At 50.4% G+C, this 12,519-nt stretch overlaps 1 protein-coding gene across 1 annotated transcript in view; it reads right to left on the bottom strand.

Annotated features, from left to right (window-relative positions):
• The window catches only part of HSPH1 (heat shock protein family H (Hsp110) member 1), a 171,165-nt gene that overhangs the window by 146,979 nt on the left and 11,667 nt on the right, over positions 1 to 12,519 (bottom strand). Inside the window, exon 3 of the mRNA XM_030200363.1 lies at positions 10,457 to 10,597. Within this exon, the coding sequence (XP_030056223.1) occupies positions 10,457 to 10,597 (141 nt within the window). The remainder of the gene's footprint in view (positions 1 to 10,456; positions 10,598 to 12,519) is intronic.

Consider the following 12,519-nt stretch of genomic DNA (forward strand, 5'->3'; position numbering starts at 1 on the left):
CATTACCTACAGACCTGAAAGCAATCAGCAAAACAGCAGTCTTTCGAAAATCCCTGAAGACATTCTTCTTCAACAAGGTCTACAATGAGAACCTAAAACCTCACTAATCAATGAAACATTTATCCTTCGAAAATCCTTGAAGACCTTCTTCTTCTACAAGTCCCACAATGAGAACCTATAGCCTCACTAAGTCACCCCACTAACCCAATCAATTAAGAATGCCTACCTTCTATAACTACCCTAATCACTCTCTTCCTTCTTCTCTTACCTCTCCTAATCATTACACATTAATAATTGTATCTGATATCCTGTAATGACAATGTATCAAATCTATGTAAGCCACATTGAGCCTGCAAATAGGTGGGGGAATGTGGGATACAAATGCAATAAATAATAATAATACCCTGGACAGGGATTCTGGATGCCACTTCAAAAGTGTCGTAAGTGCCGTGGCCAAGAACTTGCAACACGCCTTCTGCTGCTCGACATTGTGGTGAAAAGGATCAGCGTGCTCTGGAGGGAGTGCATCAACGAAATCAGACAGCTGCCTCACCGAGTTCCACAAGTAGATGCTCGTAAAGAGCTGGTATGATTGAATATGGGCGATGAGCATCACGGCCCGATACATTTTGCTCCCAAAAGAGTCCAAGGTCCTAGCTTCTATGCCTGGGGGAGCCAAAGTATTTCTATAGAGAAAAACAATCCGAACACTGTCAGTATGCGCTAGAGATATAGTGCAGTAAAGTGATACTCAAAAAGAATAACCTCTAGCAAAACAATTATTCTCAAGTGTGTTGAAATATTTCTCTGGAGAAAAAGCCCTCAGAAACCATCAGCAAACTTGCCAATGGTTTAAAGCACTATGTTACAGAGATTTTTTAAATGTAAAGGAGTGCTAGATTTCTATCATTGGGCAAAAAACTCCAAAGAGATTTACTGATTTATAGTGTCTCCTATAGATAGATAAAGATTTTACTTCTTTGTCAAAAATGATCCTCTCAGCTGTAAAAAAATTCAAAAATAGCAAGAAACAACTTATAGTAGATTTCACTTGACTTGCTCTTAATACAGCACTATCTTGAACGTTTGAAAGATAGTGCTGTATTAAGAACGAGTCAAGTGAAATCTACTATAAGTTGTTTCTTGCTATTTTTGAATGTTTTACAGCTGAGAGGATCATTTTCAACAAAGAAGTAAAATCTTTATCTATAAGACACTATAAATCAGTAAATCTCTGGAGTTTTTTGCCCAATGATAGAAATCTAGCACTCCTTTACGTTTAAAAATCTCTGCAACGTAATAGTGCTTTAAACCATTGGCAAGTTTGCTGATGGTTTCTGAGGGCTTTTTCTCCAGAGAACTATTTCAACAAACTTGTGAATAATTGTTTTGCTAGAGGTTATTCCTTTTGGAGCCGAAGTATAGTCCCTAGTATTCTTGGCATCCACCACCATGGAGTTGTGAGACCTCGCCAACCCAGGCTCCCCGTGGATCCGATACTGGGTGTCAATTTTCTTGGGGACCACAGGGACAGAGGCAACGCCCAGTTCCGCACAAGGACTGCCCACAGTACCTCGTGCAGAGTGGCGGTCACTGTCTCCTTAGGCGGACAGGTGTAGTCCAGGACATCAAGCTTATTAGCCCTGGGCTCATCTTCCACTTCTACGGGAAAGGGTATGGGCCTCAGCCATTTCCAGCACAAATGAGGTGAAAGAGGCTCTCAGATGGGGCTAGCCTTCTCTCAGGTACAGAGGAAGGTTCTGAAGGGATCCCAAAGGATTCATTGGAGAAAATGTACCTGGAATCCTCTTCAAACTCCCACGAGCACTCCTCCTTGGTGTCAGACAGCACTTCCCTCAGGGATGTCCGAGACCGTGCCCCCCTCAACTTCGAGGACCCGTGGCCTCGAGAACAGCATCAAGGGTCGGTTCTTGCCTCAACTCCGGCGAAGCTTCCTCCACCGACGTCGAAGGAGAACCAGCCTGGGTGACATTCGACACTGGAACCGCAAGTGGTGCCGGTGTCAGGGGCTGCACTGCGGGCTGGGGCCCAGGTGGGGCTGCAGCAGAAGGCATGGTAGGCACAGACACCCCCGATGCCAATGCACATTGCTGCATAAAGGCCTCCAAAAACTCTGGGAGCAAGGCCTGGAGTCACTGAAGAGCCACCATCTGTAAAGGCTGTGGGACCGGTGTGGGCTCAGGTCGCCTAACCACCTGGGGTGCGGGAGCAGGATCGCGGCTGCTGGGAGACAAGCACATCGGCACCTCTTGAATGGAGGGGAAGTGCTCCTCCCAGCGCTGACGCTTTGAAAGCCTGATCCCTCGACGTCCCGGAATTCCCGGCACCGTGTGTTGGAGATCGGTATATGTGCTTCTTGGCCTTCGCCCGATGCACCTCACTGAGACTCCTCTTTCCTGACGACATAGAATCCTCACGATGCCTCGGATTAGGCTACGACAGTCGGTACCAGGGACCTGCACAGCAGGAGGCCTCGAGACAAGTGGAGAATCACTTGACGCCTCACTACTCCCGGTGTCCCTGGGTCTCGCAGCAGTAGCCATGCCTACCGTGACTCCCAATGTCATCAACGCCAACGACCTCTATGCTGATGGACCAGACCAAGCTCCAAAAAGTTCTCTCTGAGCTTCTCGGGAAATTTGCATCCTGTTTTATCATATGAAGACAACGGATGCAATTTGCCGGGCTATGGTTGGGCCCGAGGCACTGGATACACCAAGAATGTGTATCAGTATACGAGATGGTCCAGTTGCACCGAGTTCAACACTTGAAGCCACTGGGAGTCTTCAATGACATGGAAGGGAAGACGGTTTCGGCAAAATCAAAACACTCGATTGAGCCTATGACAAGATAGAGGCACAAAAATAGGGGCTACCCTGGGCGAGCAATAAGGGTATTTTTTAAACAAAACGAAAAGGGCGAAAAAAAATAGCTGAAAGGCACTAAAATAAAGGCTCTTTCCCAGGCAGCAGAGGAGCCAGAGAGAACTGCTGCTCCTCACGCGGAAAAAAAAATGAACTGAAGAGTGTGGTCTATGCATTATGCCAGTTCCCAGGCCAACACGGAATGTCTACCCTCTTGTGACAATGATACAGCCTACTCCTCCTCTAAGAATAGTAATAGAAGTGTACTACAGTCCACCTGGCCAGGATGAATGACAGATGTAGAAATGTTACCAGAAATTAGGGAGGCTAACAAACTGAGGCACGCAATAATAATAGATTTCAATTAATCAAATATTAATTGGGTAAATGTAACATCAGGGAATGCTAGGGAGGTAAAATTCCTTGACGGACTCAAGGACTGCTTTATGGAGCAGCTGGTACAGGAGCTGACAAGAGGAGGAGACCAAACAGCAGCCGGCGTGGTTAAAAAGGTGAAGGAAGTATTAGAGCTAAAAGAAAATCCTTCAGAAAATGGAAGGATCCGAATGAAAATAAGAAACAGCATAAGGAATAGCATGTCAAATGCAGAGCATTAATAAGGAAGGCAAAGAGTATATTAAAAACAAGAAGCTGGCAAAAGAATCAGTTGGACTGCTAGATGACCAAGAGGTAAAAGGGGCACTCAGGGAAGACAAAGCCATAACAGAAAGATTAAAAGAATTCTTTGCTTCAGTCTTCACTGAAGATTTTGGATAGATATCTGTGCCAGAAATGGTATTCAAAGAACATGAGAAAGAACTGAATGAAATCTCTATAAACCTGGAGTATGTAAGGTAAAATTATGTATCATACCTGATAATTTTCTTTCCATTAATCATAGCTGATCAATCCATAGACTGGTGGGTTGTGTCCATCTACCAGCAGGTGGAGATAGAGAGCAATCCTTTTGCCTCCCTATATGTGGTCATGTGCTGCCGGAAACTCCTCAGTATGTCGATATCCAAGCTCCATCCGCAGGACTCAGCACTTAGAGAATTACACCCACAAAGGGACACTCTGCCCAGCTCACCACCGCCGAAACGGGGGAGGGGAATTAACCCAGCTCATCCCCACACAAGTGGGGGAGGGGAATCCGTCCAGCTCATCCCCGTGGAGCGGGGGAGGGACACCACACCCGCCGATGCGGGGGGGATCTGGCTTATCCTGCAACCGCAACCGCGGGAGGAGCTGACTGACCCTAACACCGCCGAAGCGGGAGGGGTACAAAGCTGCCCTACTGCCGCACGAAGCGGGAGGGAGCGCCGGCAGAATTTAAGTCTCAATCCAGCCCCGTAAAACGGAGGGGAGAGGAATGCAGCAGCTCACTGTAACACAAACTCGTCTCAACTCTTGAAGAATCCATTGAAAAACTTGAACACGAAGTCCTCCTGAACAGGAACTGAAGACTAAACTTGAACCTGAAATGCAACCAGAATATAACCAATACAGATATCTGGGAGGGACTATGGATTGATCAGCTATGATTAATGGAAAGAAAATTATCAGGTATGATACATAATTTTACCTTCCATATCATCATGCTGATCAATCCATAGACTGGTGGGATGTACCGAAGCAGTACTCACCCAGGGCGGGACATTGAAATCCCTGACCACAACACTGAAGCTCCAAACCGGGCCTCCGCCCGAGCAACCACAGTCAAGCGGTAATGCCTGGAGAAGGTATGGGCCGAAGCCCAAGTTGCCGCCTTGCAAATCTCTTCCAAGGAGACGGACCCGGCCTCTGCCATCGAGGCCGCCTGAGCTCTAGTGGAGTGAGCCTTCAGCTGGATAGGCGGCACCTTCCCCGCGGCCACATAAGCCGCTGCAATGGCTTCCTTGACCCATCTTGCCACTGTAGGCTTAGCAGCCTGCAGACCCTTACGAGGACCTGCAAACAGGACAAACAGATGATTCGATTTCCGGAAATCATTGGTCACTTCCAAGTATCTGATGATGACTCGTCTCACATCCAGATATTTGAGCGCAGAGTATTCCTCTGGGTAGTCCTCCCTACGAAAGGAAGAGAGACAGAGCTGCTGACTCACATGGAAGCGAGAAACAATCTTGGGCAGGAAGGAAGGCACTGTGCGAATAGTCACTCCTGCCTCAGTGAACTGCAGAAAAGGCTCTCGACATGAGAGTGCCTGGAGCTCGGAAACTCTTCTGGCTGAAGTGATAGCCACCAAAAAGACTGCTTTCAACGTCAGGTCTTTCAGAGATGCCCTCGACAAGGGTTCAAAAGGCGGCTTCTGCAAGGCTCTTAGCACCAGGTTGAGATTCCACGCAGGCACCACTGAGTGCAGAGGAGGGTGCAGGTGATTAACTCCCTTGAGAAAACGTACCACATCTGGTTGCGAAGCCAGGGAAACACCCTTCAGGCGGCCCCTGAAGCAAGCCAGAGCCGCTACCTGGACTTTAAGGGAACTGAGCGACAGGCCTTTCTCCAGACCTTCTTGCAGGAACGCCAGCACTGAAGAAATTGGAGCAGTGAAGGGAGAAAGTGAGCCTGCTTCACACCACGCTGCAAAGGTACGCCAAATCCTGGCGTAAGCAGTAGAAGTAGAGCGCTTCCTCGCTCTCAGCATAGTGGCGATGACCTTGTCTGAGAAGCCCTTCTTCCTCAGACGCTGCCGCTCAATAGCCAGGCCGTAAGACCAAAGGGGGAGGGATCCTCTATCACCACGGGACCCTGATGCAACAGGCCCTACTCCACTGGCAGCCGCAGAGGGTCGTCCACTGAGAGCCTGATCAAGTCCGCATACCAGGGACGTCTGGGCCAGTCCGGACCCACCAGGATTATCCGGCCCGGATGCTTTGCCACCCGGTCTAGTACCCTGCCCAACATGGGCCAGGGCGGGAACACAGAGAAGCTCCTGTGTCGGCCACTGTTGGAGAAGAGCATCTACTCCCAGAGATCGAGGGTCCCGTCCTCTGCTGAAAAAGCGCGGCACTTGGCCGATGACACCATCAGATCTAGGCTCGGCTGGCCCCAGCGCTTCGTGATGTCCAAGAACGCCTGAGCCAATAACTGCCACTCATGACTCTGGCAATGTGGGCCGCTGACAGCTGTTCCAGGTTCGCTTCCGCCCACTGGCATAGATTAATGGCCTCCTTGGCTAGAGGGGCGCTCTTGGTACCTCCCTGGCGGTTGACATAGGCCACAGCCGTGGCATTTTCCGACAGGACCCCATACTGGCCTCAACGCCAGTACCGGGAGGAACTCCAAAAGCGCCAACCGAATGGCTCTGAGTTCCAGGAGGTTGATAGACCACTTTGCCTCTGCAGGAGACCAGAGCCCCTGCGCTGTCCTTCCCAAGCAGTGGGCTCCCCAGCCCGTCAAAGACGCGTCCGTCGTGACGACAATCCACTCCGGGGTCACAAGAGGCATCCCTGCAGACAACTTGTCTGTCTTCAGCCACCAGCTCAGCGCCTTGCGCACTGCTGGGTCCAAGGGAAGGCGCACAGCATAATCCTCCGACACCGGAGTCCAGCGCTGCAGCAGAGAGTGTTGTAGTGGTCTCATATGAGCCCTGGCCCAGGGCACTACTTCCATCGTGGCCGTCATAGAGCCCAACAGCTGCACATAGTCCCAAGCCCGAAGCGGAGAGGCTACTAGGAACTGGTCCACCTGAGCCTGAAGTTTGACAATCCGATTGTCCGGCAGGAACACTCTGCCCACTTGGGTGTCGAATCGAACTCCCAGATACTCCAGGGACTGAGTCGGGCGCAGCTGGCTTTTCTCCCAGTTGATGATCCACCCCAGGGAGCTCAAAAGAGCAATCACCCGGTCCACAGCTTTGCCGCACTCTGCATAAGAGGGGGCTCGGATCAACCAGTCGTCCAGATAAGGATGGACTTGTACTCCCTTCCTTTCATAGGAAGGCCGCGATGACCACCATTACTTTGGAGAAGGTCCGCGGAGCAGTAGCCAACCCGAACGGGAGGGCTCTGAACTGGAAGTGTCGGCCCAGGACTGCAAAACGCAGAAAGCGTTGATGAGGAGGCCAGATGGGAATATGCAAGTACGCTTCCTTGATGTCCAAGGATGCCAGGAACTCCCCTGCCTTCACTGCCGCTATAACAGAGCGGAGAGTCTCCATGCGAAAGTGCCGAACTTTCAAGGCCCGATTGACCCCTTTGAGGTCGAGGATAGGCCGGACAGAACCTACTTTCTTTGGTACCACAAAGTAAATGGAGTAACGTCCCTTGCCAAGCTGATTTTCTGGCACCGGAACGACCGCACCCAGGCGGATGAGATTGTCCAAGGTCTGCTGCACTGCCACAGCTTTGACCGGAGACTTGCAAGGAGAGAGTACAAACCCGTCTCTTAAGGGTCGGCAGAACTCTAACTTGTAGCCGTCTCTGATGACTTCCAGCACCCAAGCGTCTGAAGTTACCCTGGTCCACTCGCCCAGAAACGAGGACAAGCTTCCTCCAATCTGCACTGGGCCATGGACTAGGACCCCGTCATTGGGTACGAGACCCTGGGGGAGGACCGGAGAGCGCACCTCCAGGACGGCGGTCTCTGCGAAAGGAATGCTGCTTGGGGGAGAAGTTCATCTTGAAGGAAGAGGGGGCAGAGGAGCCCGACTTGCCCGGGCGGTACCGACGGGCTTCCTGAAACCGTCCTCTGGAGATACCGGGGTGAGCACTGGCCCGAGCCCTAACCTCTGGTAACCTCTTGCCCTTAGACGTGCCAAGATCGGTCACAATTTTGTCCAGCTCGACCCCAAAGAGCAGCTTGCCTTTAAAAGGCAACTTAGCCAGGCGGGACTTAGAGGCGTGGTCAGCAGACCAATGTTTCAGCCAAAGCCACCGCCGCGCAGAGACTGTCTGAGCCATACCTTTAGCCGAGGCTCTCAAGACATCATACAGTAAGTCTGCCAAATAAGCCAAGCCCGATTCCAGGGCCGGCCAATCAGCCCTCAAGGAAGGATCCGAGGGGGAAGCCCGCTGCACAATCGTCAGGCACGCCCTGGCCACATAGGAGCCGCAAACTGAGGCCTGCAAACTTAAGGCAGCCGCCTCGAAGGACGACCTTAAAGCCGCTTCCAATCTTCTGTCTTGGGCGTCCTTTAGGGCCGTGCCACCTTCCACTGGCAATGCCGTTTTCTTAGTCACCGCAGTGATTAAAGAATCCACGGTAGGCCAAAGAAAGGCCTCCCGTTCACTTTCAGGCAAACGATAGAGGCGGGACATTGCCCTAGCCACTTTGAGGCTCGCTTCCGGGACATCCCATTGAGCCGAAATTAAGGTGTGCATGGCATCATGCACGTGGAAGGTTCTAGGCGGGCGCTTCGTCCCCAGCATAATGGCGGAGCCAACATGGGCTGAGAAAGACGTCCTCTGGAGAGGAAATCTTCAAAATGCTCATGGCCTGCACTAACAGGTTGGGCAAATCCGCTGAGCGAAAGATCCGCGCTGCAGAGGGGTCATCCGCTCCATCCGAGCTGGAATCTGTCTCCTCCAAGGAATCCCCAAAGGACCGTTGGGAGAACTCAGATACGCTGCCCTCATCTACATCAGAGGAAACAGAGTCCTCTAAGGCCTGGGAATCCACCCGAGGGCGTTTACTTCCGGGGGCCTCAACCCCTTTATCGGACAAGGGAGCAGGGGCAGCGTTTTACATAAGGAAGGCCTGATGCAGCAACAAAATAAACTCGGGGGAGAAACCCCCCAGACTGTGCACTTCAGCAGCCTGGGCCACAGCCCTAGACTCACCCTCAACCGGCGCTCGGAAGAGTGGGGGAGAAACATGCTGCGCATCCAAGATGGCGTCCGGCGCGACACTCTGCGAAGGAGCCGCGCGGGAAGAACGGCGCTTAACTTTAGCCGCTTTTTTGCCGTCGCCCAAATCAAGGGCGGCCATGGCATTAATGTCTCCCAGCTCAAGGGTGGCCCAAGAAGAAGCCGTCCGAGCAGAGTGGCCGGCCAAGATGGCGGAGGCTAGCAGCGGGGGATGGGCGTTTATGGCGGGAAAAACCGCCGCACCGGAGGAAGACCCGGGACACTGACCGGCCTCCAAACTGACACCCAACAAGGGCGAATCAGACTTTAAGACCCCCGCATCCCCGCTAGAAGCGCACACGCGGTCCGGGGAGCGATTCTTCGCGCCCTCGCCCTCCGACGCCATAGGCCACGTGGAGATCGATCGGGGAACCCCCTGCCCGCTATAAAAAGGTAAAAATTACCTGCTTCTCGCTCCGAGCTGTAACGAACTGGTGTCCCAGTGAGTAGCTGCAATAAACGTTTAAATAAACGTCGAAATAAACGCCCTTAAGGACGTCCAAAAATTTTTTTTTTTAACGGAGCCAGCGGGAGGGGGGAGAAAAGGAGGGACCTGGCGCCACCAGGTTTGCACTTGCTCAAGAAGAGCCCTCAACCCCAGGTACTCAACAAAACCTAAAAATTAGGCTTGGAGACCTAGCCAGAGCTGCTGCTGTGTGTGACCACCACCTGCAGAGATAGAGAACATACTGAGGAGTTTCCGGCAGCACATGATCACATATAGGGAGGCAAAAGGATTGCTCTCTATCTCCACCTGCTGGTAGATGGACACAACCCACCAGTCTATGGATTGATCAGCATGATGATATGGAAAGTTCTAATTTTTACTATGGCAATATTGCCGGGCGACGCAGGAACAGTGTCTACCCATCTGTGAGAATAAGCAAGCCTGCTTGTCCTCAGAGAATTCAAAATTACTTTAAACAGTCACAGAACAACAGAACAAGCAGAGGGAAAGTAGTGAGTGGTGACTTAGCAATTAGGTCTGAGGAATTAAGATGCTTCTCCAAAGAGATCACACACATATAGGTATATCATTAAAGTATTCAGGTCACCCTCTTAAACACTAACCTGGTTACCAACAGCTTTCTTTTCCTTGCCGATCCCTTTTTTTCCCCCCCGCCATTCGCTTGTAAAAAAAGGGGTGGGCAAGGAAAAGAAAGGGTCCTGCTTCACAGGTTTCTTCTACAAGATGTATTCAAATACAGAATTCAAACACGCGTGGGATAAACATAAAGGAATCCTGCTCAGAAGGAATGGATCCTAAGGAGCTTAGCCGAGATTGGGTGGCAGAGCCATTGGCGGGAGGCGGGGATAGTGCTGGGCAGACTTATAAGGTCTGTGCCCTGACGAGGACAGGTACAAATCAAAGTAGGGTATACATAAAAAGTAGCACATATGAGTTTATCTTGTTGGGCAGACTGGATGGACCATGCAGGTCTTTTTCTGCCGTCATTTACTATGTTACTATGCACCAGACTTTAATGAGGTGGTCCTGCAAATCCAATTCAGTTGTCACCTTAAGTATGTGCAGCATTCTTCCATTTGGTCTCTGTTGATCAACACCTGCATATATTTTTAAAGAACTCGGTTTTTCAGGCCCAGTGAACAATTGCTGAGATCCAGAGAAAACGTAAGAAAAAATTTCCAGGGTCCAGGCTACAAACTATTAACTTTCACCAATGCAGTAAAGTTCATTATGATTGTGTAACCTATTCTTACCTTTACACCAACACCTCCATTATTCATCTGAACTAAATCAAAAGCCAGGTTCTTTTTCTCCCTCTGGACAACTGGATCCTTAAAGGCCCAGCCATGGAATCTCTTGAAGTTTGATACAGTGTTGTAAGCATGAGTGATTTGCTGCAAATAAATGGACAGACGTAATTACCCTTCTCATAACCTGGAAAAGCAACACTACAATTATAAAAATAGCAACCCACCACACAATTTATATTGTCCCATGTTCAGAGAATGCAGATGCATTTCAGGCTTCCTGATGACAGTGACGCATTGCTGGTTTTATAAGGTTACACAAAAGCGACCATCTCTGAGAAAATGACTAAAAGTTTGTGGATGCATTCTGAATTTAATGATTAATTCAAAATTACTTTAAGCAGTCACATTTGAACTTCTGCCATTTATTTTTTCAGATAATTTGTATTACAAATTGTTTGCCCCCATATAATTAATTAAAATCTTATTGTTTCTGGTAACATGTTTTCCCCAGCTGAAAGAACCTCAAGCTAAGATCACAAGACCACTGTTGATGCGAATGCATTCTGCATTGGGAGGTTTCCATGAATGCCACTCTGGACACTTTATGCCATATTGATCACAAAATTAAGAAGAACCTTTTTCCCTTGTGCCCATGATCCATCCAACAATTACATTTTTAGATAAAAACTATGCCATTTTCAAATCTCATGTCAAAATGTGGCGCTACATTAGCAGCATTGCAACACTTTATTAAAACAATAGACCAATGGGCTCCAGCACTGGTTCTAAAGGGTACCTTGCAGGCATATCAGATAAAGCAAAGATACATACCTGTAGCAGGTATTCTCCGAGGACAGCAGGCTGATTGTTCTCACATGTGGGTAGACGTTCACATCAGCCCAGGAACCGGCATTTTGCAAGCCTGGGGGCGCCAAGGCATAGTCCCTAGTACTCTTGGCTCTTTTGAGAGCAGAGTCCACCACCATGGAATTGTGAGGTAGCTGAGACTTCATCAATCCAGGCTCCCCGTGGATCTGATATTGGGATTCAGTCCTTTTCAGGATCACAAGATTAGACCGAGAGAACGACCAGTTTCGCATAAGGACTTCCTTCAGTACATTATGCAAAGGAGCCACTGCAGCTTCTCTATGTGGAGAAGGATAAACCAGGACCTTGAGCATCTCAGCACTGGGCTCATCCTCAACCTCCATAGGGAAGGGAATAGCCACAGCCATTTCCCGGACATAGGAGGTAGACTCTCCGGTGGAGAAAGTCTCCTTTCTGGTGGAGGGGAAGGTTCAAAAGGAATCCCATAGAACTCATCAGAAGAAAAGTACCTGGGATCCTCCTCTTCCTCCCACGAACGCTCATCTTCAGTATCAGACAAGACATCTCTCAGAGCAGTCCTAAACTGAGCCTGGCTCAACGTCAAGGAACGACATCGTCGATGGCAGTGCCGAGAAGTTAACGCCTGTCTGGACTCTGGTGAAGCTTCCTCCACTGATGTTGAAGGGGAGTCGACCTGGGTGGTAGCCGACACCGATGCCAGGTGGCACTGAGGTCGGGGACCTCACCACAGGCAAAGGGCCAGATACCGCTGCAGCAGACGGTACGGAAGGTGAAAGTACCCCCGACACCGCAGACTGGCGCAGTAACCCTTCCAGAAGCTCTGGAAGCAGGGCCCTAATGCGCTTGTCGAGAGCCGCCATCGGACAAGGCTGCAGGGTCGGTAAAGGAGTCAGTGGCAGAATCTGTTGAGGCTCGGGAGCAGGTACCGGGCTGCTAGACCAACGAATCGGCACCTACTGAATAGAGGCAGAGCAATCCTCTCAGTGCCGACGCTTCTCGGGTGCCGAATCCCTCGACACCCTGTGTCGGAGAACAATGACGCTGCTGCTTCGCCTTCACTCGACGTCCGTTATCGAGACTCCTCGGTACCGATGAGGAAGACGTGGAATCCTCATCCGACGAAGGTAGATCCGGGGGGGGGGGGCTGCATAACAGGAGGCCTCGAGACAGGTGGAGACCTACTCGATGCCTCACTGCTCCCAGCACAAGTTGGTCGT

The sequence above is a fragment of the Microcaecilia unicolor genome, chromosome 4 (genome assembly GCF_901765095.1).
Source record: "Microcaecilia unicolor chromosome 4, aMicUni1.1, whole genome shotgun sequence".
NCBI classification, from domain to species: Eukaryota; Metazoa; Chordata; class Amphibia; order Gymnophiona; family Siphonopidae; genus Microcaecilia; species Microcaecilia unicolor.